Genomic DNA, 26,130 nt, shown 5'->3' on the forward strand with positions numbered 1-26,130 from the left:
CAGTACTTCTGTCCTTCTTTCCTCTTCCACCGAAATTTCCGAAAGGCATGTCTCTCAGCTCATTTTCTGCGCTTTCTCAGCGAAGTTTCTTCTTTTCTTGCCTCCCAGTTTCCACCTCTCATTGAGATTCTTCGTTGGTCACTACCTAACCGCACCGTGTCTTTCAACAAGGCTGCATCGCACCAGTTCTCTACCGGCCCCCTCTCGTCTCCGCAACATCGAAAACCCTACTCGTCACAGCGGTCCTGCATACACCTCGACATGTCCGATCTTCTGTCATCTCCGCCCGGCGTTGTCGCTCATGGCTCCGAAACCAGCATCGGTGGCACTTGCTTTCTCGACCTTCCTTTTGAGTTGCGGGAGATGATCTACGACCTGAGCGTGCCTAACAAATGGCAAAGGGAGTTCCCCTTGCCTGGAGGGCCTAAAACCGCGGTGATGGGAATCAACTTGTTACGATCTTGCAAGCAGATCCGACAAGAAACACACGATCGTGTCTGGCACGCAGGCTGGACCATCAGATTCCCACTCAATTCAAGTTCAGTCAATCTCAGGTCTGCTACGTCTGCTATGAGTGACTTAGCGTTGGCAAAAATCAGAATCCTCCATCTCTACATCACGATCAATCCAAATGCGCTGTGTCCATGGGGCCCTATCGACCTGGAGATATTATCAAGCTTCAAGACTCTGGGTGGTGTGGCAATAGTGGTAAATTGGGGAAGACCGGGGCAAAGAACGTCGATCAAGCCGGCAGAGGATCCAAGCGAATCGGTGTTTCTCACAGGGCTCGTCACCCAGATCCTACCACAGATTCCGCAACGCGTCTCGACTGTATTCTGGGATTTTTGTATCTGGGGAGACAAAATCCACGTCTCAGAGGCCCTTGAAACCATTGCCAAAAAGTACGAACACCTGCAAGGATCCAATTACTTACCCAAAGTTCGCAATCCCTACGGTCTGTCCAGCATTTTCCCTGTACGTTAAGCTACACAAATCTACTATCGCAACATGTGCTGACCACCACAGGCATGAACAACCACAATCATCCGTCCCATCACATAGTACTGTCAACACACCCGAAACGATCCAACTTGTCGGTATACTTATGTTGACACCGCAATAATGAAAAGTCTAACCACAGAACATCACTGCAGCCGATGAAGTCCAAGAAGACATTCTAGCTTTTGCTCTCTCACGAAGCCCTGGGAAAGAATGCTCATGGTTTACGTTTTGCTAAAGGGGATACTCACTACGATGGGCTCAGAACAGAAGTACATCCATGTATACTATTCGCTGCTCGCTCTAGCTCTGTTCATTCCTTGCCCAAGCCTTCTCATGGCTTTGCTATAAAGTCTAATTACAAAACATGTTAGCCACGATGGGACATATGCTCGACGCTCTCCATTGACTAGAATTGAACGTTTATTCGAACAGAGTCATGTTCACAATCAAGCAAGCACCTTAAAAGCCTCTAGATCTCGACGACGCTGAACCTTCGTCCACGGATCACAAAAGAAAGTCGCTGAAGCCAAGGACATGATATGTGATTCAAAGGAATTGTACTTTTCCACAGTGGTACAGAATGCTCGCTATTCACCAATACCAATACAAACACCACGACTCACTACATCATCTCCACATCCTCCTCCTCAGCCATGCCCTCATCTTCAGGATACACTTCCTCGCCATCCTCCATCTCCTGATCCGTGACACCGCTAGCCGGCGGCAAAACACCTTCTCCTTTCTTGATAGCCTCCACCTTCGCCTTTGTCATTTCAAACACATACTGACCCAAGTGTTCGACTCCCTCCATTTCTGCTGTGTTGCCTTGTTCCTCAACGTTTCTATGTGTAGGGAACATTTCACCTGTGGTAAGGGTAAGCTTGACAGGGCGGGAAAGCAAGGAAGAGAAAGCGGTGGCGAGGTCGGGAGTTGAGGTAAAGACATCGCGGCGACCGAGGATGTAGAGACCTAGACGAGCGCGGGACAGTGCGACGGTCAAGCGGCGGATATCACGAAGATAGCCTGGTCGTGATGTTCGTGTGAGCGAGAGGATGATATCTGTTTCTTTGTGTTAGCGTCTTGGATCAAAGTGAATAGCAGAAGTACATTGCTTACAGTCGTTTTGCTCGCCCTGGTACTTGTCGACCGTGCTGACCTTACCAGGAAGACCAAACATACGGTTGTTCTGACAACGATGCTTGAGTACATCTCTGACTAGAGCGCGTTGGCCAGCGTAGGTAGTCAAGATGCTGATCTTCTCTGCAGGGTAACCAAGTAGTCGCATGTACATGTAGATAGCAACGGCATACTCAGCCTCTCCCAAGTTTTGAATGAAGTGCGGCGACGGTTCAGTCTCGCCTTTGCCCTTGTAGTCAGGAACATCGATGAACTGGTAGTCAAAGGCAAAGCCAGCGTTCGCTTGTAGGAACTGTGGCGAGGATGTGACGAGCGGCAGGTTGCCCAGGGTAGGGTATCTCCATTTGTACAATTCGGCAAGAGAAGGCCTTGCGCGACCTTGCTGATCTAGTGTGATGGTTGGTACACCCAACCTTACCAGTCTCAAGAATAAGCTCTGCTCCAAGTTTGCATACTGACGGAACGCCAAGTTTTGCACAATGGGGCTGTTTTGGAGGTGATCACCAACAAGCACGACGCGTTGCAACTTCATGTCGCCATCGCGGGGCTTCTGCAATGCAAGAGGGATGAAGTTCTCAATCTCGGTAACTTGTGCTGCTTCTTCCATGATGATATTGTCGTAGCGGAAGCCTAGATCTGCAATTTCTTGACGGCGCATTGCGGCATGGGTTGATGTCATGGCAATGATGCGTGCTTCTTTGATGAGGAGGTAATTTGCCTTGTCCCTGGCTGTGCGAAGAATTTCGAAGGGGCGGGTGTCGGCAAGAGATGCGAAGATGTGGTCGAGGTGGTTGTTGCAGCCCGAGGCAACATCGATCAACTCTTCGCGAGAGGCAGTTGCTGGGAAGAGTGGTTGAGGGGCGTTTGCGAAGTAGGCATGGAAGGGGAAGGAGTCAATGAGCTGCTGAGGTTCCGCACCTGCATTCACAGCATCCCAGTACTTTGTCCAGGCAGGTTTGACGTATACTTGGTTGAAGTAATCGGCAGTCTCGCAACTGCTACCATGAGCACCAGGAGCGCCGATACTAGCAGCCAATCGAGCAACCTCGTACAGGTGTACAGCGGCGTTTTCCATGAAGGACTCAACACGACCATGCTTACTATAGCTTGCCTCAGTCTCGAGTTCTTCTTCACCGTGTCCTAGTCTGAGAAGATGGCGCTCATCAATGTCTAAAGCTGTGATCTTCTGGAAGAGCTGATTGAGTGCTTGATTGCTGTGTGCGACAAGTAATGTACGTTGTTCAGGGAAGTTGTGGTAGATGTTGTTGATGATTTGTGTTGCGACATCAGTCTTGCCAGTTCCAGGAGGGCCGACAATTACAGTCAGACCAGGTTGGGTTCCTGATGTGATTGCCTCAATCTGTGTTGGTGTGAATCGCACACCGTTTAGTCTGGGAGCATCTACAGGGTATGGGCCAGGGTTGGGAGGCTTGTATGTCCCGACCTTGACCGTTTCCACGGCAGGACCTTGCGCAGCTTCGACTGGCTCACGCTTGCGTCTCTTGCTAGGCCTAGCCTCTTGAGGCGGTGCTGCTGTGGTCTCGAGCACATATGGCGGAGGGAAGCTCGAGTTCAACTTTGCGTCTGGTTCTACAGTCTTGCCAGGCAAAGACTCAACCAAATGTTGCCAGTCAAGGAACGTATCCCGATAGTCAATCGAGTTCAGTCTGTTCGGCAAGCGCTGGTAAGTTGCAGCAGCGGGATCACTGTAACCGAGGAACACTTCCTGCAGCCATTGAGGGGCGGGCACATCAGACAATGCCAGATGCTTGATGGATTCTAAAATGAACTTGAAGTTGTTCTCGCGGCCTTGACGTCGCACGAGAAGGTTGATGGTCTCAAGAACGTCAGGTTTGCCCTTGTCTGTGCGTTCCTTGTCTTGTTGATAGGCAATCGGATCAAGTCGGAGCAAAAGTCTTCGTTGACGTCCACCTCTCGAAGATGCGCCATTAGTCTGAGCTTGAGATTGATCACGGAGCTTGCGACCGTTCTCATCAAGCACGTCTATCACCTCGGCGGAACGCACATGCTTGACACCATGTCTGTCTGCTACATCTGCTGCTTCAGACCCACCATTACTGAACACTGATGTTGTGTCTCCGGCTTGGACAGATACCAAGAACACAACGTCACCTGATCGTAATGTCTCCCACTCCCTGCGAATGTTGGGACCTAAGCGACCTACATCAAGAGTCACCTCGACCTCTACTTTTGAAGGATGAAGCTCCGAGACTTTAGCAGGTGCGACATCAATGAGAGCAGGTTTTGTGATGGGGATAGCCATTTTAGAGAAGCCGTCAAACTTTGTAGTAGGGCCAGCCTTTCTTGGTTGTAACCTTTTGACAGTATCCTCAATGTCTTTACGGATCTGATAGAAGGCTTCCGCTCTGTACAACACAAAGGATCTCCACAAGAAGTCACCCATGGTCAAATATTGAAGATTCAACTTTGGGATAGCCAAGGGTCTTGATCCGTTGTAGCTCTCAGTGCGAATAAAGGCGGAATCGTAAATGCTGCTCTCGGTGGGCACAACAGCCATGTTTTGCATGATCTGCTGATACATAGGCATACTTTCGTGAGCTGAAAGAAGGATTTCCATGTAGAATGTTCGATCGCGCGTGACGAGAGTTAAGCTAGGGTAATCGGTCCGGAAGCCGAGCAGACGGCATAATTCAACAACCTCGTCGTCAGACAAAGAAGTAAGATGGCTTTGTAGATCTTCTCTAGTGGCTAACGAGGCAAAGTTGGCCAGTACCAGAATCTTCAGCTTATCCTGGAAATGCTTGAAGGAGACTCTTTGCAATTTGGTCAAAGCGGCGTGATGCTGTTGATCAAATTCCAGCGAGGTGTACTGACGACCACTGTGGTCCTCAATAGGGAAGGCAGTGTAGTGTTGGAGAAGGTTGTAGAGATCGCGCAAGAGAGCATTGTCCTCGTCAGAATACATGGGCGATAGCTTGATGACGGACAGAGTATTGAGATCCTGCAAGAGGGTGTTGACAAAACGTCTGGTGGGTAGCTGACTCTGCAGATCAGACAGCAATTCGACAAAGCGTTCGCAATAAAGGACATTATCCGAGCGAGATTTGGCAGCCGTGTCATACAGGCGATCAAAGAAGTCGAGTGTCAACGAATACAACCATGACCTCTCGAAGCGTAAACGGGCTTGTGTAGGGGCGTCTGATCCATCATATCTCTTGCCTGCGGCTCTCCAAGCCTTCTGAAGTTGTACAGCCTTTTCCAATTGAGCATCTCTCGCTTGTTCGCTGTGTAGGTTGTGCCAGATAGCAATGTTGACCAGAGGGGCGCATTCTTTCCTGACGATGCCACTATCAAGCGATTGATATGCGATGATGATGAAGTTGAGGAGATGTGTTCGGAGAGTGGTTGCGATGGTCGTGTCGATGGTCATGGACAGTATGCGACGAAACAAGGACGAGAAGTTCTCTGAGTAATGTTGAAAGCAGTCCCATACAGCGAGACCTTCGCGACGCTTCACATTGACCAACATGGCCAGCAGCAGGACGTGGTGGTTCGAGGCATCGTCGGTGTATCCAGGCCAGAGGTACAAGTCCAACAGCTGCAGTTGTTCCAGCAACAGCAACGAACCAAAGTCCTCTTGCTCCAATTGTGCCCACAGCTCTTTCTCTATCACATCGCGCTGGACCTTGGGTTGCTTAGTCTTATTAAGCCAATGCTTGCGTGCCAGCTGGGCATAGTAATTGTCGCCGGTCAGATCGTCGACGGTCGGTCGGCTGGTTCCTTGTGTTTCGGCCATGTTTGTCGCTATTATCTCATGCTGTATCCAGATGCGACCCTTCCTAGACAGCCTGGAAGACCAGAAGATAAGAAGTGTTGTAGTTTTTGAGCTGTCGCGTTTGTTGCAATGCACGTTGAAACTTCTTGAATCCGAGACCCCCAGAAACACGCCAAGTCTGTTGACGTCTGCGGAAGTCGCTCTCCATCACTCTTGCTGCTTCTCGCTTTCAGTTCTTCAGCACTTTTCAGTCATGGATCATCAATCTCGTGAAAATTTCGTCATTGAGATTAGAATCTATCTGCTTTTTTGTTTTTCATAATCATCAATGGTTTTAGAACCATCAGACCGACATGGCTCCTGCCTTTCCAGCTTCCTTCACCTCCAGCAGGCTTCGATCGAAAGTGCCCGGCAATCTGCCCATGCGACCCGCGGCTGTCTTGAGAACACCCTTAGAATACACGAGCGAGTGCTTGTACACTGTTTCCTCTTCGCTCTTTTCCGACAAGCTTCCCTGCACCTTGTGCTGGATTGCTCCTGCCAACATGGGCTTCGTATGCGCATACACTGTCTCCCAATTCTTGGCTCGCACCTGATACGTCTCGTGGAAGATACCCAGGTGAGGATACTCAGCTGCATGCTTGGCCCACCACACCAGTGACTTGCGATGGAGAGGTCCTGTTGCGTATGCCTGGATATGCTCGGCTGTCTTGAAGTACATGATCGTCATTGTCTCGTTGTTCGTCGCTGATTCGGCTCCGACGAGCTTCCTCGATCCAAGAAAGCCGTGTTGTTCCTTGTTTGCTGGTTTCTTGGTAAGTTTCTGCTCACCAAACAGAGATGGGGTTGCTTACCTTCAATCTCCTTAACCATGGTTGCGAACTGGGAGCCCAACTCTTTGTAGCCAGGGGCGAACAATCCAAAGGGGCTATGAGAGTGGTCAATACCATGCCTTACGCAACAACAACTTTTACATACTGGTTGACTTTGGAACCGATCATGAAAACACACACATCCGACTCTGCTGGAGATTCTACACCGTTTGTCGCCTCTCCAGGAAACTGGGCAGAGTAGTGATCCAAGATCACACCGTCCAGGTAATGGTTATGCTTAAGGCCGGTCTTAATGGCATAGGCGTCTGCGATCCGATACAGTAACAAACAAATAGCTGGTAAGAAAGCTGTTCGTCCGAGTAATGAGTATGCAGCGGACTGGAAAAGAGCTCCAATGGCCAGCCATGTCGATACGGAAAAGTTGTCTCTGACCATCTTTTTGTCCTGTCAGTCACAAGCAGTGATGTTTGATATCTTGGAGACTTACGAGAAGCAAGTTGCCCCGGGTCTCTGGTTTCGGGGAAGACATGCTTGTTGCTACGTGAATGCTCTCTGGCTAGATATCCTTGACCTTTTAAACCCAGTAAATTGAGTATAGTCTTCACTCAGTAGTAGTGTAGATGCTCAAATGATATTTTTCTAGGACCTGACCTGAACTAAAGGCACGGTGTCACAGACTACTTATAGCAAATCCCAACCTATTGACTCCGTGCCGCAGAGCCCCATTAAAGGAGCCAGTCGTTTTTTTCTTCTCTGCCTTTCGTATCACAATCATTTCCTCGTTTCAGCCTTGCGTTGGAGCTTGCCCAGTCTGCGGAGCCTTTTTGGTGGCGCACGAGTCGGCGGCGGACGAATGTGGAGTAGAAGGATGGTCGCTGGCGACTGGCCGTCGGGGCGTTTCCCTTTCCGTGCCTTTCAATGTTTTTCGGCACGCATTATTCGTGTCAGTCAGTCAGCAGAACATCTTTTGCGATCTTTGCTTTGCATGGATCGCAGTAATGGCTGAAGAAGGATTGTGTACTGTACATTGTATCTCTCCGTAAACCACACGTCACACTCTTTCAAGTTGTATGCCTTGCATTCTAAATTCACACACGGCGGTATCAACAAACCCGACGCTCCACCACCGGTGCTTTCCAAGGTCGTTCAACCAATCCTTCAGACACGGCGAGACTCTTTTCGCTTGCCCCCCCTTTGGTGGTTTCGGGCCTAGAAAGACTCAAGAGTCCCACATGGATTAATTGGCATGTCGGTAAAGTCGTGAATCGTATACAACGGATATCGCAAAAAGCGCACTGAACCTCGCACTTCTATCCAAATCGGGATATGGCTCCGCTCAAAGGCTTCGCTTCGTGTTGCCCTAGGGTTCGAACTTGAGTAGTTCCCATGAAGGGTCCACTGTCCACCGTTCACCAGCTGAACGACAAGGGAGTGAAGTATGACTTCTCACGTACGTATCTTTAGAGTTGGCAATCCGGTGGCTGGTCCGATGAGTGTAATCGCTGACTTGTTCCGGCAAAGGTTCTATCCGTTCGCGGTTCAGTACACGTTTGACGGAGATTGTCAGCATATAGGGCGATTGGACATCAGTCGATATGAGCTCTTCCTTGCGTGATTGTTGTGTCGATTGATTACTGATACACGTATTTTTAGGGCAAGTATATGTAGACTTGTTCTCTTCATCGAGATCTGGTCAGGTGGTTGTGAAAATGCATGTCACTATGAATTCCTCGTGTGCAGAATGTCTATCACCATATAGCTATGAGAACGCACAAACATCGAAACAGAGGTTTGGGTGTTGAAGGCCCTCAGCTCCTCAGAATCTTTGAGCCAGAGCTCCCATCTGGATATGTTTGTGTCTTCAGCTTATCCATCTTCTCCGAGCCACAATAGAAAGAAGGAGGGAGTAAGTTTGGTAGGATCAGTACTGGTCAGACTTTTCAAAGCTACTAGCTATGTTACATTACGGCTCAAAGTCTTCATCTCACTAGAGCTTCTTGGTAAGTCCATCACGCCAGTGCTCGTAACCTTCAGTCATCTCTGGAGTGATTCTGCGTACTGCAGTCGACAGCGCAACGTCAAAGTCGTCCTTTGAGACCTTCATCTGCTCTCCGATGTCTGAAGCGTTGTTGTCCGAGGTGACAATTGCAACTCTTCTACGCATAGCAGCACGACTGGCATTCAAGCAGATCTCCACAATTTCGGCTCCTGAGAATCCTTCTGTGCGAATAGACAGATCGTCGATATCCACGTCATCGGCCAGTGGTACATTGTTGGTGCGAATGCGCAGGATCTCCTTACGGGCTGACTGCGATGGTGGTGAGATGTAGATGAGACTGTCGAAGCGACCAGGGCGTAAGAGAGCAGGGTCCAACACTTCAGGCTTGTTGGTAGCCGCTAAGACGAGTACGCCCTTGAGACTCTCGATACCATCCATCTCGTTGAGCAGAGTGGTAAGCACATTCAAGCCTTTGGTACCGGATGAGTCACGCTCCGAGCCAATAGAGTCAATCTCATCGAAGAAGATGATGCTAGGAGCAGCGGCGCGAGCCTTACGGAACACTTCGCGGACCGAGCGTTCAGACTCTCCAACATACATGGAAGTAAGTTCAGCGCCCTTGACAGCGATGAAGTTGAGACCAGACTCGGTTGCAACAGCTTTGGCTGTCAAAGTCTTGGAACATCCAGGGGGTCCGTAGAATAAGATACCCTTCTGGGGAGTCAAGCTCAAAGCCTGCATGTGCTGTTCGAACTTGAGAGGCCATTCCACGACCTCGTTCAGTGTCTTCTTCACATCACCTGAACCTCCAATGTCTGACCACAGTACCTTGGGTGTTTCAAGGAAGATCTCACGCATGGCCGTCGGGCGGACTTCCAGCAGAGCTTTCTCGTAATCGGCAAGTGTTACCTGGAGATCACCGTCATCCGTGTCGTCAGTATCAGATGTGCGAGGTCTGTCAACAATGCTGCAGTCTTGCATGCCGTTGACCAGAGTTCGTTGAGATTCATCATCATCGCCATAGCGCTGAATAGGAAGCCAGTTTGTGGTTGTCTCCTGATATCTGTCAAGAGCATGCTCAAGGGCGTTGTTGAATAGTGCTTCGAGATCCTGTCCGACAAAACCGTGCGTGCGCTCTCCGATAGTCTCGGCAAGCTCAGCAGTACCAGTTTCTCCTTGCATGACCTTGAGGATCTGAATTCTTGCTCTCATATCAGGAATGGGTATCTCGATCTCGTAGCGAAGACGACCAGGTGTGCGCAAAGATTTGTCAATGTCATTAGGATTGTGTGCTGCAGCCACGACCAAGACGTGTGTGTTTCGCAGTCTGTCAAGTTCGGCGACCAAAGCGGGAGCGAGGTTGCTTGCGGTAAAATCACGTTGTTGTGTACCGGCAATTGCTTCGAGGTTGTCCATGATGACCAGACTGGGTTGATGAGCCACTGCTTCAGCGAAAAGATTGCGTACGGATTGTTGGTTCTTGCTAGATGTTCCGGCTAACGCGCTCTGATCAATTCTGACAACCTTCTTCCAGGGTGCTTGTTCAGATAGATGGTTGAGTAGCAATGTCTTGCCAGTTCCTTCGGGACCATAGAGAAGAATGCCTCCATTGCGTTGGACCTGAGGTGGCAACCTCTTTCCTCTAATATCACCAATCAATCGTGAGAGACGCTTGTTGAGGAGTTCAATTTGCTTGTTTAGACCACCGATTCCTTCTGGTGTCACGGCCATCGAACGGGGCATAGGTGCCTCAGGTGTCACAGCAGATGCTTCATCTTGAAGAACAATCTGACTTCTGTCGTCGAACAAGTACAAAGCCGGCGTCTTGTTGGCCTCGCTCGATTCGATGTGCTCAATGAGAAAGCGCTTCCTCAGTCCTTTACGAGATGAGGCCTCAAAAGCCACCCCAGTAGTGATTGCCTCAACGTTGCCCAGAGCCATACCACAACGCCATTTCCAGCTTCTATCATCCTTGGTAAGATCGATTTTCTCGCTGTCAGAAACATCGATGACAACAACACGATCGGCGTGGGCAATTTTTGCGTTGATTTTTTCAATGGTGATTTGGCTACCAAGTTTAAAGCCAAACGCATCGCGCATAGCCTCCGACAATTTGACAGGGTGAAGTTGAGGCTTTACACTTGTGTCCATGGACCTCCAAGCGATACCGACTGCGGATGCGCCATCGCCAGAATGTAGAGTACAAAGTTCGCCCAGTTTCAGTCCGAGTAGATCCAGGTCTTTTGCTGTGAGGTGCACTCTGAAGGCGCCATCCAAAGAAGTCGTAGGAGGCAATGGCCTTACAGTGAATAGAGTAGAATCTACCATGTTTTCTACCTTGAGAGCACTGCTGTCGTCTTGTGGTTTGCGAGGACGAATTTTTTGTAAAGATTCAGCTGTATAGAAATCTTGGCTTAGTCAGCCCAAGTAGTTGGTCGAGTCAAGAGCAATGCAGCAATCAACTCTCTGCAAGATTCTATCACACGTGCAATTGTGGAGATGCATGAATGTTTTCACTCAGTGCGGAAGTATAACCAAGGAGAGCCAGTGAACAAAAACTCTCAATGGGCATCACAGTGTTTCCGAACGGCATTGTGCAGTCTCATAGTCTACTCATCGCTTTGTACATTCGTGGGAGACGATGAGGATCAAATCATTCAGGGGACATTCAATCGTCCCGCATCAAAAGCTATATGCAATAAGAATCAGCTATCATTTGTTAGAGGTTTGTTAATATCAAAGTTGATGTTGGAATGCTTGATTGAACCGCGGCTGAGTAAGCAGAAAATGCGGGCAAGACGGAGGTGAACATTTCACATGCAAGCGACACATCAAGAAGCTCGAGGCCAATACAGCACAAGTTCGAACGTGCGACGATTGATGTCGGCAGCGCAACCAGTCTATCTGCGAGCGTCATGCCTGAGATGGCTCCCTCGTGAAAGCAGACACCTTTCCGACTCGACGAATACCCGGCTTCCCTTTCTACGACCTGGATACCATGAGAGATGCACTACCCTCAATTTAAGAGGTTCGAGAAGCGCCCATTCCAGGGCTTCGGACAGATCGAGGGACTCTGCTCAGGATGAAAGAGGAAAACAATCACGGACACCTTCTTTAATGGAAGAGCTGTTTCCAGAAGAAGCTCAACCCAAACCCCAAACCTCGACTCGTCCAAGAGAGCGCGACATTCCACGACTAGACGTCCGCGCTTCCTTGCCCAAAACGAAGACTCCGCGACTAGAGCAGCGTGAGCCCAAAAGAGCGAACAATGCAAACTGGTGGAATCGCACACCTGAATCCGCTGCATCAGAGCCAGCCCCAGCATCAGACAGAAAAAGGCGACAGCGTGTTGAGGGTGTACTTATGCTACGAAATGCAAGCAAGACTCTGGTCGAGGATGACTTTACAAGATTGATCCCACAGGGATTGCACATCGAAGGCTGGACGCTGGACCAAGCCGACATCATCAAGGTCGTTCCAGGTCGCAACACAAGTACACTGGAGCGCGCAAACTTCTACTTCATTTTCTTCAGCTCACGCGCTGCCATGAATGCCTACCGCACTCATGTCATATCATTACACTCCCTCGCCTCAAGGCATGTTCAGTCCAGCTTAACATCGCCTATACCTCCTCCACCAGGATACCACCTCAATGGCCAAGATATCGATTCTCTGTTGCAAACGTACACTCTTCTTCCTCCATCCCGTATTTTGCATCTCTTGCCTCTGCCTATGCAACTTTCACCTTCGATCGTGGACATAATTCACAATCTAGGTTATCCGGACATCGTCAAGGGCCCACTCAGAGAACCATACATTGTCATGATTCGCCTTGAGGGTCCTCAGCTACCAATCACCATGGTCAAAGGTGTCTTAGGAAAGGTGGAACGAGAACGAAGAATACCATGGAACCGCGAGTTTGGTGATCTTTCATACCGAACCTGGGACCCAAAACCGAAGAACATCTCGCCGTTCAGCGCGAACAACCGCCTGGATAAAGGTGGAGCTAAGGTCAGAAACCACTGGTTGGAAGAGATTGAAGAACTTGCTGAAATGGATAGCCCAATGGAAGAGGAGGACGAGTTCGACAGACGGCCGGGTAGTCGTGAGAGACGCAAGGCCAGACAGTCATATCTCTTTGGTTTCGATAGCGAGGATGCAGCCCTTACTTTTGTACAATACTGGCATCGGAGACCGCTCGACATGAGTGGCATGAACTTTGATAGCGACGATATAGCGCCCGTAGTGGATGCGGAACTGCTGTGGTAATATAATCGAGATGTCGACAAGCGTCTATTCGTCCATCTGCCATGCATACTGCAAGTCCTTGATGTTTTGCTTCTGGTTGCGTGCCTCGAACCATCTCTTTTCAAAGCCAATGCTACGATCCACGCCGTCCCATCGGTATCCAGGTCTGATGCCATAGCGATTGGGCTCAAAGGCACCTGTGTATGTCTTCTTTCTGCTCTTTGTGCCCTTGGATCCTTTTGTCGTGCCTTTGCTGAGGAAAGCCAATGCTGGGTCATTCCACCGCTCTTGCTCCTTCTGCTCGTCGTTCAGCTCACGGTCGTCTGCATAACGACTGAGCGACATTGTCTTTGCCTTCTCCAATTCTCGCATGCGGGCCTCCTTCTCCCTCTTTTGTACATCACCGCGTCGGTTCTCGGCTTCCTCGGCCTTCCTTTTCTCTTCCTCGTCGGCCTGGCGTCGCAGCTCGGCGCGTTTCATGGCGACGTTGATGATCCGACCTGATGCATCACGGTATATGGTCTCTTGTGCTTTGCCAGTAGGATCCAAGCCCATCTCTTGCATCGCCTTCTTCTCTTCGCGTTCTTTTCTCTTCAAGGCTTTGGTGACCTGTTCCGCCGTTTGCAAACCTGCCATGGCGCCTGATGCCATTGTGGGTCCCGAGTAGTCCATATCTTCATCTTCCCCTACTACAGCAGGTGCATCTTCGTCTTCTGCATTGCGCGCTTGTGTCTCGGCAGCTGCATCGGCCAGAATAGCATCTGCTGCAGCTTGTTCGTTGTTCGTAGGAGCGGCTTTACCGAAGGTCTTCCAAGTCGTTGTTCGTTTGCTGATGTTTGCGCCTCCCGGTACGATCATGGGAATATCATCGTCGTCGTCGCCATTTCGTGATTTGCTTAAGCCGCTAACATGGTCGTCGGCGATGATCAGGCCTGCGTCTTCGGCGTTCTTTCTCTTGCGCTTTTTGCCTTTGGATGATTTGTCGGCGGATAGATAGTTCTGGGCTAAGTAGTCGGCAAGACCCATGTTGTTGATGTATGTTCAGAAGATGATGCTTGTGTTGCTCTCGTAAATCAAAAGATGACGGCCTCTCGAACCTTGGCGTTGCACATGCGCGGGGATCGTTCCATAACATTATTCATTGTAATGCTTCACGTCTTTAATCTGTAGTTGTAAACACGCGCTACGATGGCACGATCTGAAGAAGCCGCTGCTTGGACTTATGCTGTCTACAATGCAGTAAGAGAAGTTCCGTATGGGAAAGTCACATCTTATGGCCACATCGCTCGCTTGCTGGGAAAGCGTAAGTAAAGCTACTCTACTTGCTATCCTATGTATCGTAGCCTATCTTACTGATACTTTGCATAGCTGAGTGCCCAAGGTCAGCATGATAGCCTTCTATTGTTGTTGCGGACAGGCTGACTCCAGCTAGACAAGTGGGTGTGTCATTGAAAGCACTTCTCTCTGCTACAGCACAGCCAGATGCTCACTACAACAACGCGAATGTGCCATGGCAAAGAGTCATCAATTCCAAAGGTGCCATCAGTCCAAGGTCATTGACGTTCTTAGCTTCGGATGCATAAAGAATCATATCTGACAATGACCAGAGGCGCGAATGGAGCTCGTCAGCAAGCAACTGCCATCGAAGCTGAAGGAGTGCAAGTGACTCGAGGATCACTCGGAGAGTACTTGATCGACTTTTCAACCTACGGATGGTTCCCAGACAGACTTCCCAGCGACCTCAGCGAGGATGATCAAGATAACGAAGACGACGAAGAATGATCAACCCATGTGCTATGCACGCCGTGCACAACAAGCACAAAGTACAGCACCAGCCACAAATAGAAGCCGAGCTTAACGCCGAGACATGACGTGCGCTTTGTTGCCTAGATGACCACAACAACACTCAGCTCATCAAACAAGGTGCCCGTTTCCGGCCGCCGCCGCCAATTTGTTCCACAACCAGTCACAAACCCCCGTGGGCCGTGGACTTGCTGTTGGTCTGCTTGCCGCGACTGGAAACATGACGCTCGAGGATGCGTAGAGGCACGCATGACCAACATACGAACGTGGCTTCCCTTATCGTCGACTCCCCGCAGCCAGCCAGGAGCCTGTTTGAAGCGAGCATCGGTGGACTGAACCTGCCTCAACTTGTAGGTATCAAAGCAATGCGGATCTGTTCTTTGTTCTGTCTAGGCATCATCTGAAGTGACTTACTCGCGGTGTCTCTATCTGCATTTGTCGCGTCTTAGCTGTATTAAACTCTATACTGACGCCGTTGCAACACGACGCCTCAGCCCTTATCTGCATCATCGGATTCCACTCGGGTATTCCTCAACTCCACATTACCCCAGTGAGTCAGGAGCGATCGGGACCATCTGACTGCATCCCTCCTTCTTGTTGTTTGTCCCATTTGACTTCCTTTGTTTGAAACATCTCGTCATTGACACCTGTTTCCTACACTTGCACCTACAACCTCACTGCTGCTTCATCCCTTCACCTCATTCCACTTCTCAGCTTCTTTGTTTACCATCACCACGCCGATCACTTACCCGCCTCAACAAGTCCACTCCACTCCATACCGGTACGCGCCATCATCAGCCATGTCTTCTGAGCAGACATATGAATCCGACCTCCGCAGCGCTGCTCAGGACTACAAGCGCGATGCAGAACAGAAGGCCAAATGGGGCATGGGCGCTGCCTTCACGAAGGGCCGAGGCGACAACCCCAAGCCTGTGAAGAGATCAAAGACGTATGTCATCAGCTATCGTCTCTTCTTTCGACGGATTTATCAGAACAAAGATACTAACGCGCAAGATACAGCCAGTCCTACCGTCACGCTGAGAAGAGCGGTCTCTTCTGCGCCGTCTACGTTCCTGGCAAAGCAAAGATCGCTCGCAAGCAAGATATGCTCGCTGATGCCGACGAGTATGCTGGCAACTCCGAGGACAGCAGCAGTAATTCCGACAACGAAGCCACAACTCCGTCCACTCCTTCCGAGATCCTCTACGGCTTTGACAACCTTCGCGTCCCTTCCCACGGAAGCCAGATCCTCAACACCGCCCTCGCGAAGGCTATCGAGCAGTATGAAGACAAGGAGACCGTCAAACTTGTGCGCAACGAGTACGAAATCCTTGACGCCGATGAAGAGGAGGCTCACAACCTTGGCCATATCTCTGCCAAACCCAAGCTCTTGGATGCCGAGGACGCAGAGTACGAATTTGTCTGAAGCCAGCGCCGCTAGGCTGCACTCTGATTCTTGACGCTCCTTGACATTTGGCCTCCTCTGACTTTCTTTGTTCCTTCTTCATGGCGCACAGCACTGGGGCATTACATGACACAAACACATTTTATTGATATGAACGAAGGATTTGTGATGCATGGCATGGTTTTGACACTGGGTGGTTTCTTCTACATGGCGCTTTTCATGAGATTGGTCTGGCACTTTTGCTGCATACCTTATCAAGGACTTGACGAGCGGATTCTTTTATTCTTTCTACTACTTTACTTCTCTATAACCTCTTTATTGCCCACACTTCTATTGTGTGGATGATCAGGCAGCTATAATCATAACTGCATACTTTTCTTTTTCTAGCATCTGACTCCCATGTGTTTGGTGCCAACGACGTCGTAAACACTCTTGTCACTCTGTGTGTGTGGGTTTTGAACAATCTGGATACCGTATATGTCTTCAAAGTCGACTTTGTCGATTTACTATGCCGCCTACAAGCAGGAGTTGTATCTTGAGATGGATCAGCAGCTAAAAGGAAAATGGTTCGACGCTGATCTATACGCAACAGTTATTCCTTCTGTTGAAAGAACATCTTGTGGAACGACTGTAGAGCTGCTTACCTAATGTCATTGCCACATGAACAAGCAGGCGACAGCACAGTGACGGGAGAGCAATGTCTAGCTGTGGCCCGAGACACTCTGAGGACGATGAATGATATCAAGACAGAGCAAGACAGCCAGGGCAATGGATAAGAATCGATATATTCATTTGATTGTGCTATACTCAGGCCCATCCTTCTCCGCTGTCTTCGCCTGGCAGCAAATGCGGCATCCTTGAACCTGAGAGCCAAAACCTGAAGCATTTTTCCCCTCCCAATTCTTGATGAAAAACGCCCTCGTATGACCCCTTTTCCGAACCGATTATGTTGCCTTTCAAGGCAGGTATGCTCCACTAGCCATGACCAAATTCATCTGTGTGAACCTGACCTTGTAGACTGGGCTCTTCTTGGTAGGGAAAGCGCTGATCTGGTCAGGCGAAACAACAACGTCCTTAGCCTTCTTGTTCTTGTTGGTGTTTGCGCCTCCAGCTCCAGCGCCTCCGTCTTTACCGTTGAGGCCGCCGTCAGCAAGTGCCTTTGCATCGCTTGCATTGGACACAGTAGGTGGTTGGACGTCCCAGACTCTGACTGTGCAGTCTGCGCCACCGGAAACGAGAACTGTGCTTTCAATGCTCCAGTCCAAGGTCCAGATGCCGCCGCGGCCGTGTCCCTTCATGCGCTTGACTAGACGACCGGTTGCCAGATCCCAGAGTAGGATTTCTCCACGGTCGTCAGCACTGGCAACAAGTTTACCGTTAGGTGCGCAGGCTATGCTGGTCACATTGCCGGTGTGGCCGGTGAACAGACGTACAGCACTGCCACGCTGCACATCCCACATGCGAATGCTGCGGTCTGGACTGCCAGCGGCTGTGAAGACATAGGCTGAGTTGGGGTGCCATGAGATGGCTTCAACATCACTGTCATGGCCAACAAACAATCGTAGGGGAGCGATCTGTGCTGTACTCCACATACGTGCTGTTCGGTCGGCGCCACTTGAGACGAAGTAATGGCCGAAAGGAGAGAACTTGACGTCCCAAACAGGAGAAGTATGCGAGCGGTAGACTACCAAGTTGGTGAAGGTGTCAAGCGACCACAAGCGAATGGTGCTATCGGCGGAGCATGAAAGAAGATAGCGAGGATGAGAAGGAGTTGTTTGTGAGTCGTTGTTGCCGTTACCGTTGGTTTGCGCGGCAGTTGCGGGGAGAGCAATAGATGGTGAGAAAGACAGACCATAGACAGGGCCAGAGTGTCCGATCAAGCGTCTTGAGGAAGATGGTTGTTGTGTGGGAGGGTCGAGAGGAGAGACGAGAGGCTTGTTATCGAGTGACCAGACTCGGATGTAGGACTCTGCTGTTCCGACAGCTGCAAGCTTCTCATCACCAGAGAACTCAATGCAGTTGATGCTGATGTGTTTTGTTAGCGCGTTCATCAACAGAGACTTGACGAAGAACATACCTGTCGAAGGTGTTGTGGTAGGTAAACATTGTCACACTGACACCTGGGCCAACGCCATCTGTTCTGCTCTCGATCTTGAATCTATCGCGATTCTCCTTGATCCTTTGCACTTCCATGGCGACGTCACGAGCGAGAGAAGGTGGGAATGGGATTTGGTCGCGTGAAGGCGCGTCGTCGTTCGGCTCCTGCTTAATGCGCTGCTCGAACTCTTCGACGAGCGTGTTACGGCCAGGTGGAGGTGGATGTAGCGCATCATGCTCTTGTAGCTCTGCTTTCACATCTTCCATCAAGTCTGCCTCCATGGGCATTGGCGCAAGCGCAAGTTTTGCCAAGACTGGCGGCGCATTGCGATCAGTATTTGCCGAACCAGGGTTGTGTCCAGGAATGCCCTCGTCTTCAGCAGGTACGTCTGAGATACCTCTTTGTTTTGCGAGGATTCTTGCAAGACTGCGCTCTGCTCCTGAAGCCACTCGATCTACGTGCTTCAATTCGATGTGATTTGTGATTAGATTAAGGATGACCGAGCCTCCCTCGGTGTCGTGAGCTTCTAGGAACTGCAACAAGGCCGAGTATGCCAGGTCGGTGATTGTGAGTCTGTAATGATTTTCGCGGTAGAGCTTGGCGATGTGGTTATTCTGAACATGCTCTGGCAAGCTAATGGCCTGCAGCGCGCGAATGTCGTCCTGATGTTCCTTCTCGAATTGTTCCCGATAAGTCTTGAAGAAATTGGCGCATTGACGAGGGTAGTAGTTGGCGGCCAGAGCGAGGAAAGAATGAACAAAGATGGGCCATAGTAATCGACCGAGCTCATCCTTGTAGATGTCCAGAGACTTTTCGACCCATCGCAGTAAGAGTTCGTAGGCCTTTTCGTACATTTCTCCACCAGCATCCTCGGCACGGCGGATGATAGGTCGACCTTCAGCATCTGCATGAGCGCTCTCTCGTCGTAACATTGCTTCCGTCCGGTTATAACCCTTCTTGGCTAGATACTCGAGTACCTTGTCACCGTTAACTTTGCCCATGATGTGTGATGTATGATTGGTGATTTCGGGATGAAGATGGGAAAGTGGTATATGGATATATATCCGAGGAAGGTTCAAAGAGTGACAACAGAAGAAAAGATGCCAGATGTATCAGAGTATTGAATTTCAAGCAAGCGAGAAAGCATATGTGAAGTTTGTGTGAACGCGTTGGTTTCCTTGTTTGATATATGCGAGCGAGCGCCGAGAGAGGAAGGGAAACGACGACCAACTCGTCGCAGCTTCTCGGCGCAATTGAAAGGAAACGAAAGACGAGAAAACACCAAAAAGAAATACAGTACTCACAATTTGATTTAAATTCTGCTGTGATTGGGGTTGCGCAGGTTGTTGTGGAGGATGTCCTGGAGTAGGCGGAACGTTCTGAGGTCCTACACTGGCCGTCCTCTGCGGCTGAGGCGGTGGTCCCGACATATCGGGCTATAATACAAGTGAAACGGAAGCACCAAGTGAGGATGCGACAAAGGTGACGGTACTCGTACAGATGGATGGTGAATAGTGTCGATGAAAGTGAGAGGAAAGAGACGCGCCTTGGCAAGAGACGTGAAGTGTGGAGCGTTCTGGCCGTTCTCAAGCCTCACACTCTTTCCATCTTTCTTTGCGACCAACCTCTCTATCGGGTCGCAACGAAGCAGCTCAATGGGCTGAGGGAGCAGTCGTAAGCAGGCCAGCAAGTACGCTCAGTCTGTTATCACAATGTCGCAGTCACAACCACCGCCGACCGTGACGCCCGCCGAGCGCATTCGCGAACTGTTGGCCATCAACGCCGACGTGCCCGCTCTACTGTCCAGCGCTGGAGGTGCAATCAATGCCTTGACCAATCGCCCTCCCACTGCTGTCTCGACCGATGGCGATGATATGGTAGACGTCCAAAGCGACAACTCTGCAGCCGCTCACAAAGAAGCCTTCACCAAACACACGACAGCCTACTTTACATATATCCAATCTATCATGGCTCGGCTCCGCCGTCAGGCATATGCTTTGGAGGAGGCGGGCATTATTGCTGCTGAGGCGCCTACATTGAGTACTACAGGCGCAGCAACTGAAGCTTCAGGTCTGGCAAGAAGAGGACCGACCGGGCAAGCACAGAGACAACCTGCTGAAGATGGCGATCGCATAACCAACGGGGGTCTTGGAAACCTGGATGTCGGTCTTCTGAACTCAAGAGGCAACAGTGTTGGACTCGACAAGGAAGCTGAGCTCATTGCAGAGGCCAAGCAGATGGTCGCCGAAATGCTGAAGGAGCACCAGAGAGATGCTTGAACAGCAGTAATGCGCAATAGAAGGGTGTGAAGCATATCAAGGCGTTCGAGACATGATCAAATTCATACAATAATCAAAAGCGCATCCCAAACTCTCTGTAAAGTCTTGTTCGAACCACTTCACCTCTCAAATAGCATGTGACAGTGAAGCGTCGGCGCGACTCGCCGAGCCAACATGACGCGGGTCTTCAGCGCCTGGGGAAATTTTTCTCAAGACATCAACACAACCACAAAATAAAATGGCATCATACGACAGCGATTCCGATTTCGAAGACGAAAACTTTACCGAGACCAATGTCCTTCTCGGTTATGCGACAAAGGATGCAGTAGACGACACAACCAGCCAGTTGGGCGGCCACCCGGTATGCTGAACTCACCTAGTATACATAGATACATGTGCTGACAACCTTGCGCAGACATGGCTGGACGAAAAGACTGCTCCACCAGGCGATCTTGCTAAATGCAAAAACTGCAACAATCTCTTGACCTTGCTACTCCAACTGAACGGCGACCTACCCGACCGCTTTCCCGGCCATGAACGACGATTATACCTCTGGGCATGTAAGAGGAAGGCATGCAGAAGGAAGGCTGGTAGCGTGCGAGCTTTCAGAGCAATCCGCGCCTCTGAAGTTCCCGCCGAGGTTGAGAAACCCAAACAGCCCAAGCAGGAAGAGACACCAAAAGAGACACCAGCTCTCGCCGCGCCAAAGACCAACCTGGGCGAATCGCTCTTCGGTGTCAAACCTCCCACCTCTGGCTCAGCGCCTATCAACCCCTTCTCGACTGGTGGCGCATCATCACGCCCAGCAAACCCCTTCTCTTCAGCACCTGCTTCTCCGCCCGCAGCTCCCACACCAGCACCCTCACAACCCACCCCATCTCTCTCCGAGACCTTCGCCTCAAAAGCCCGCATCTCCACCCCCGAGCCCAGCTCAGAAGCTCCTGCCGCAACACCCACCGGCCCTCGCGAGCCATGGCCCCAACAATCCTCCTTCCCTGCACCCTACCCCTCCTACTACCTCGACGCCGACTACGAAACCCTCGACGCCGAAAAGCCAGAAATCCCCGCACAAGCTCGCGTAGACATGGACATTGATGCCGGCGAAGGAAGCTCTGGCGCAGCAGGCGCGGACATGGACGTCAAAGATGCTTTCGAGTCCAGCATGGATAAAGCCTTCCAACGCTTTGCAGACCGTCTATCTCAAAACCCTGAGCAGATTTTGCGATACGAGTTTGCAGGCACGCCTTTGCTGTACAGCAAGTCTGACGCAGTGGGAAAACTTCTGGCGCCGCATCAAGAGTCTGCTGCTGCTGGAAATGCAAAGGTCAAGACTACTGCACCTGCTAAGTCGGGTATGCCAAAGTGCAACAATTGTGGTGCGGAGAGGTTGTTTGAATTGCAACTTACTCCTTATGCTATCGTTGAGCTCGAAGCTGAGGAACTGGGTCTTGAGGGCATGGAGTGGGGAACCATCATTCTTGGTGTGTGTTCCAAGGACTGTGTGCAGCGTGGACAGAAGGAAGGAGAAGTTGGTTACGTTGAAGAATGGGTCGGAGTCCAATGGGAGGAGTTGAGCAGTAAGAAATAAAGAGCCGGATACCACGATAGACTCGAGATCAGGGATTGTAATCAAATATGCACAGTGTCAAATTGTTACGAGAAGTCGTTGACGGTCATGTTTCTTGTTTCTTTTGAACGTGTTTTGGAATAAAAGAAAGGCATATAAACAGCTACTACGCTTTTTTCTATGCCTAGCCCATGTTTCTCTTCTCTCTGCTGCCACGGAGATACAGAAAGAGTTTGCGACTTTTGATCAAGTTGTATTCCCTGCCAAATATCCCCTCGAGCTTCTTGCCCATATACTAAGGCTCTTTTTTGTTGAAGAAAATCCGTAGAACGCCATGCTTTCGTATGTCAGGTCACCCAAGTACATCCCATTTCGTTTATGCGGGCTGCTCGTATGCTCTCTTGATCATTCTTGAGAATTCTGTGGGGGTTCCTTGTTAGTCTGTTGTTCCAATATTGCGGCATCACTTGTAAAGGAAAGACTTACGATCGAACTTGACATTCTCACGCACAACAGTGCCTCTGGCCTCGTTCTCCTTGTTGAGAGGAATGCTGACAGTGCTGCCCTCAACACTCCAGCCGCAAGTCTCCTTGACAAACTTGTCAAAGGCCTCGCCGTTCAAGTTGAGCCACGACTCGAGAACAGCACGATCAACACTCTGCATGGTCTGGCTGATGACAACAGCCTGGCGAATACGCATCAACTCCTCGAAGCCCTGGACATCGGCAATCAAATCGGCGTAGAGGTCGTCTCCGTCGAGTGTGGACCAGAACTGGTCGTACGAGGCGCCGATCAACTGGCTGTGTAGGGTGTTGAGCTTTTGTACGGCCTCGGCGAGCGAGTTGGCGGCTGGGTTGGGGGCGAGAACGTGAGGAGGGAGGAGAGCAAGACAGAGGCTGAAGTCAGGCGAGGGGAAGACGGTGAGCGACTTGACGAGGATGTTGGTGATGGTCTCATCGCGACCAAGGTGGGGGTTGAATTGGTAGCTGTTTGTTCAGACATGTCAGTTCTGAGGTTTCCCAAAGCAAAGAGGATATGCGCAATTGCAGAAGGAGTGGTTGCGGATCAGATAGAGCTAATAAATTGGACATCAAAAGGCATGAGGTGATTCAAGCCCCGGTCGCCTGTCAGGTAATAGGAAACGTGTGTGTTTGTTCATCATGCAACAAGACCAGACTCGGTTGCAATCCAGCAGAGAGCGAAAAGAAAGAGGCGGCACTCACAGCTTGAGCAGGGCCAGGTTGGCGTAGCAGTCGTAGGTCTGGTTTTCGCATTGCGACACAACGTAGTCCTGGAAAACTGTCGTGGTCTCGGGGTTGTAGCGGTCGAGTCCGTTCAGGATAGCATCAATGTGCTCTGGCCTCTCGGGCGCGTAGTCGAAAGGAACACCCATGTTGTATGTGACTGGAGTTGGTATATGTGAACTTGGCTGCGTTAAAGATTCTGTGCGTGCTGCCATGTCGACCCCAAAACTTCCGTATTTCTCGGTCTTGGCGGCCTCACCACCACCAACTTCTATCTGCGAGGTTCATTCTAAGTTGACAACATTCTCAATGTTTCACGAGATTATGGAGAGGCGCAATCTATGCATTTTAAATGCAATCGCTGTCGATGCCTTGTAATTTGGTCAAGACCCCCTAATACTCCTAACCAGTGTACCATGCCGCAACACCGACTAAACACCCAAAACTAAACATAGAACATGACTTGCCGTCGGCGGCTGTCAACGAACAAGATATACATTTTCATCAATCATCGTAGCGGCGTCTTGCCTTGCTTCCGTCTCATGCCATCCAGCTTCTTCATCAACGTCTCGTGCAGTTTCTTGTTGCCTGCCCACGCTTCCTGCATTTTGCGCATACGTACAGTAGCCATGACCATGTATGCCACTGATCTGAGGCTTGGCTTCTGTTCTCTGGCCTTGGTCTTGGGTGTGACTCCCATCTCCTCGAGCAGCTTGAGATCTGCTTTGTTGCTGTGAACCAAGTCAGTATACACTCTTATTATTTTTGCAGTCGTTGGGAAAGAACTTACCATGCACCGTACATCTCCACCTGCATCAAAAACCAGCGCTTGCTAAACACTAAATCCTTGCGGAACGCTTCTTCACGATCACACTTGGCTCGCATGTATTGGATCTGTTTAGCAAGTCCCTTGAGCTCGCTTGCATGCGTCTTCTCCTTGGCCTCAATCAGACCACGAATCTCCCTTTGGTTTATTGTTCGTGTGTCGTCGACTTCGCCACGGACGTTCTTGAGCTTGGAGCGCAACTCATTTTCACGGCTCAGAGACGATTGTAAGCGAGTTTCCCTTTCTTCAAGCTGCTTCTGCAGATTCTCACACTCGATTTCCACATCCTGTAGCTGGGCGCGGAGATCTTGCTCGAGGAAGTGTGTGTCGTCAGATGTCGTTCGGCTCTTCTTGATTCTGTCGCGAAGGTCTCTTTCTTTCTGGGACAAGACTTCGATGCGCTCTTCCTTTTCAGAGAGTTGAACTTGCAAGTCTTCCATCTCGATCTTAGCATCACGAAGTTGAACACGGAGTTCTGCCTCGCGTCTTGCGTGACCAGAGCTGCTGCCTTTACGCTCGCCGAGTTGGAGTTCTAGCTCTTGTAATTGAACTTTGGCCTCCCTCAACTCTTGGATCTGCGTGCGGAGCTCTCTTTCTTTGGTCATGTAGCCCGAGATTCTGGTATCACGTTCCGAGACTTCTGACTGAAGCTGTTCCATCTCTGCGCGTGCCTCGTCAAGATGAACCCTGGCCTCTGCCTCCTTCTTCGAAAGAGCAGCGATCTTCTTGTCACGTTCTGAGATTTGCAGCTGCAGGTCTTCCGCTTCTATCTTGGCTTCTTTGAGTGACTCGTGCAGATCCATACGCTCATCAGCCATCGTCTTGTCGGCTTGGGCAGATTCCAGATCGAACTCGAGAGACTGAATGCGGTTTTGAAGCTTGGAGATCTCCGTTTGCGACTCTCTTAACTTCGCACGAAGTTCATTGCGCTCGCGTACAGGCGTGCCGTTCTCCTTTGCTTGCCAGGCTGCGTCGAGCTCGCGCTCAAGGTCTTGTATCTGGTTCTTGAGGTTTTCTCGCTCCATGTCGGCGTTTCTCAGCTTCAAACGCAGCTCGTTGCGTTCGCGTACTGGTGTGCCGTTTTGTTTGGATGCTACGAGATCTCTCTCCAGGAGTTGAGCCTTTTGCTGCAATGCTGACTTCTCGCGCTGTGCGTCTTCAACGTTCGATTCCAACACGATGATTTCGTCTTCGAGGGCTTCCAAAGCCTCTTGATGGTCTTGCTTGAGCTGCTGCTTCTCGTGTTCGGCTTCTTGCTTAGCTTGACGAAGACGTGACTCGAAAGTTATCATCTCAGATTCCTTCTCTTGCAAGGCTTTGCGAAGCTTGGTCTGCAGATCCAGCAGCTGGTCTTCCTGCTGCTCGATGGTCTTTTGCTTCTCTTGCATATCTTCATCCATGTGACCGGCGAAGGATTGGTCTCTTTCTGCTGACTTAAGTCGCTCTTGCAGTTGTTGAACCTTCTTGGTGTGGGCGTCCAATTCAGTTTCGGCAGACTGCAAATGCTTCTCGAGCTCATTCAGTTCGGCGTCCTTTTCGCTTGACAGAGCGCGAAGAGCCTGCTGGAGGTTGCGGATCTGGTCTGCTTGTTGGCTAAGCATAGAGTTCTTCTTTGTTGGTGTTTCCATGCTAGCCATGCGATCTTTCAAAGCACGCATCTCCGTGTTCATCTGCAAAGCCTGCTGATTCTTCAGCTGTATGTCTCTTTCAAGCTGCTCGATGTGTTCGGTCTTAAATCTAATCTCGTTGCTTTCTTCGCCCTCTTGACCGCGAAGTCTCGATTGCAAGCTGCGAATCTCGCGATCCTTTGAAGCAATGATGTCTGACTTCTCATCTCGCTCGGCGCCTGCACTGGCCTCAGTGGATCGCAAGCGTTCCTGGAGTTGTCGAATTTGTTCGGCTTGCTGTCTGAATTGCTGGGCTTGTGCGTTG

At 50.4% G+C, this 26,130-nt stretch overlaps 12 protein-coding genes across 12 annotated transcripts; 6 read left to right on the forward strand and 6 right to left on the reverse strand.

The window, feature by feature from the left end:
* Positions 1–261: 261 nt before the first annotated feature.
* M437DRAFT_81728 (uncharacterized protein) lies at positions 262–984 on the forward strand (the record flags this gene model as incomplete). Its single annotated transcript, XM_041027609.1, has 1 exon — positions 262–984. The coding sequence occupies one exon, from the start codon at positions 262–264 to the stop codon at positions 982–984; it is 723 nt and encodes a 240-aa protein (XP_040882906.1).
* A 640-nt stretch (positions 985–1,624) lies between these two features.
* Positions 1,625–5,917, reverse strand: M437DRAFT_41100 (P-loop containing nucleoside triphosphate hydrolase protein; the record flags this gene model as incomplete). Its single annotated transcript, XM_041020319.1, has 2 exons — positions 1,625–2,061; positions 2,119–5,917. 2 exons carry the CDS (start codon positions 5,915–5,917, stop codon positions 1,625–1,627), a joined length of 4,236 nt encoding a protein of 1,411 aa, XP_040882907.1.
* Positions 5,918–6,239: 322 nt separating this feature from the next.
* On the reverse strand, positions 6,240–7,164 carry M437DRAFT_41163 (uncharacterized protein; the record flags this gene model as incomplete). Its single annotated transcript, XM_041020330.1, has 3 exons — positions 6,240–6,700; positions 6,751–6,824; positions 6,875–7,164. The coding sequence occupies 3 exons, from the start codon at positions 7,162–7,164 to the stop codon at positions 6,240–6,242; spliced, it is 825 nt and encodes a 274-aa protein (XP_040882908.1).
* Positions 7,165–8,716: 1,552 nt separating this feature from the next.
* M437DRAFT_41633 (AAA-domain-containing protein) lies at positions 8,717–11,056 on the reverse strand (the record flags this gene model as incomplete). The annotated part of the gene is made up of 1 exon (XM_041020413.1): positions 8,717–11,056. The coding sequence occupies one exon, from the start codon at positions 11,054–11,056 to the stop codon at positions 8,717–8,719; it is 2,340 nt and encodes a 779-aa protein (XP_040882909.1).
* Positions 11,057–11,608: 552 nt separating this feature from the next.
* On the forward strand, positions 11,609–12,997 carry M437DRAFT_40762 (uncharacterized protein; the record flags this gene model as incomplete). The annotated part of the gene is made up of 1 exon (XM_041020246.1): positions 11,609–12,997. One exon carries the CDS (start codon positions 11,609–11,611, stop codon positions 12,995–12,997), a length of 1,389 nt encoding a protein of 462 aa, XP_040882910.1.
* Positions 12,998–13,021: 24 nt separating this feature from the next.
* Positions 13,022–14,002, reverse strand: M437DRAFT_40510 (uncharacterized protein; the record flags this gene model as incomplete). The annotated part of the gene is made up of 1 exon (XM_041020204.1): positions 13,022–14,002. One exon carries the CDS (start codon positions 14,000–14,002, stop codon positions 13,022–13,024), a length of 981 nt encoding a protein of 326 aa, XP_040882911.1.
* Positions 14,003–14,164: 162 nt separating this feature from the next.
* On the forward strand, positions 14,165–14,758 carry M437DRAFT_40853 (DNA binding methylated-DNA--cysteine S-methyltransferase; the record flags this gene model as incomplete). The annotated part of the gene is made up of 4 exons (XM_041020266.1): positions 14,165–14,279; positions 14,345–14,357; positions 14,409–14,528; positions 14,584–14,758. The coding sequence occupies 4 exons, from the start codon at positions 14,165–14,167 to the stop codon at positions 14,756–14,758; spliced, it is 423 nt and encodes a 140-aa protein (XP_040882912.1).
* Positions 14,759–15,579: 821 nt separating this feature from the next.
* On the forward strand, positions 15,580–16,205 carry M437DRAFT_41461 (uncharacterized protein; the record flags this gene model as incomplete). Its single annotated transcript, XM_041020384.1, has 2 exons — positions 15,580–15,732; positions 15,804–16,205. 2 exons carry the CDS (start codon positions 15,580–15,582, stop codon positions 16,203–16,205), a joined length of 555 nt encoding a protein of 184 aa, XP_040882913.1.
* Positions 16,206–17,140: 935 nt separating this feature from the next.
* M437DRAFT_41468 (transcription initiation factor TFIID, subunit TAF5) lies at positions 17,141–19,712 on the reverse strand (the record flags this gene model as incomplete). Its single annotated transcript, XM_041020386.1, has 3 exons — positions 17,141–18,209; positions 18,262–19,259; positions 19,587–19,712. 3 exons carry the CDS (start codon positions 19,710–19,712, stop codon positions 17,141–17,143), a joined length of 2,193 nt encoding a protein of 730 aa, XP_040882914.1.
* A 282-nt stretch (positions 19,713–19,994) lies between these two features.
* Positions 19,995–20,561, forward strand: M437DRAFT_41006 (uncharacterized protein; the record flags this gene model as incomplete). Its single annotated transcript, XM_041020292.1, has 1 exon — positions 19,995–20,561. One exon carries the CDS (start codon positions 19,995–19,997, stop codon positions 20,559–20,561), a length of 567 nt encoding a protein of 188 aa, XP_040882915.1.
* A 238-nt stretch (positions 20,562–20,799) lies between these two features.
* Positions 20,800–22,149, forward strand: M437DRAFT_81738 (uncharacterized protein; the record flags this gene model as incomplete). Its single annotated transcript, XM_041027610.1, has 2 exons — positions 20,800–20,922; positions 20,977–22,149. The coding sequence occupies 2 exons, from the start codon at positions 20,800–20,802 to the stop codon at positions 22,147–22,149; spliced, it is 1,296 nt and encodes a 431-aa protein (XP_040882916.1).
* Positions 22,150–22,504: 355 nt separating this feature from the next.
* Positions 22,505–23,521, reverse strand: M437DRAFT_41671 (eukaryotic translation initiation factor 3 subunit K; the record flags this gene model as incomplete). Its single annotated transcript, XM_041020416.1, has 3 exons — positions 22,505–22,548; positions 22,615–23,114; positions 23,352–23,521. The coding sequence occupies 3 exons, from the start codon at positions 23,519–23,521 to the stop codon at positions 22,505–22,507; spliced, it is 714 nt and encodes a 237-aa protein (XP_040882917.1).
* Between the last annotated feature and the right edge of the window lie 2,609 nt (positions 23,522–26,130).

This window comes from Aureobasidium melanogenum, assembly GCF_000721775.1.
Source record: "Aureobasidium melanogenum CBS 110374 unplaced genomic scaffold scaffold_3, whole genome shotgun sequence".
Lineage (NCBI taxonomy): Eukaryota > Fungi > Ascomycota > Dothideomycetes > Dothideales > Saccotheciaceae > Aureobasidium > Aureobasidium melanogenum.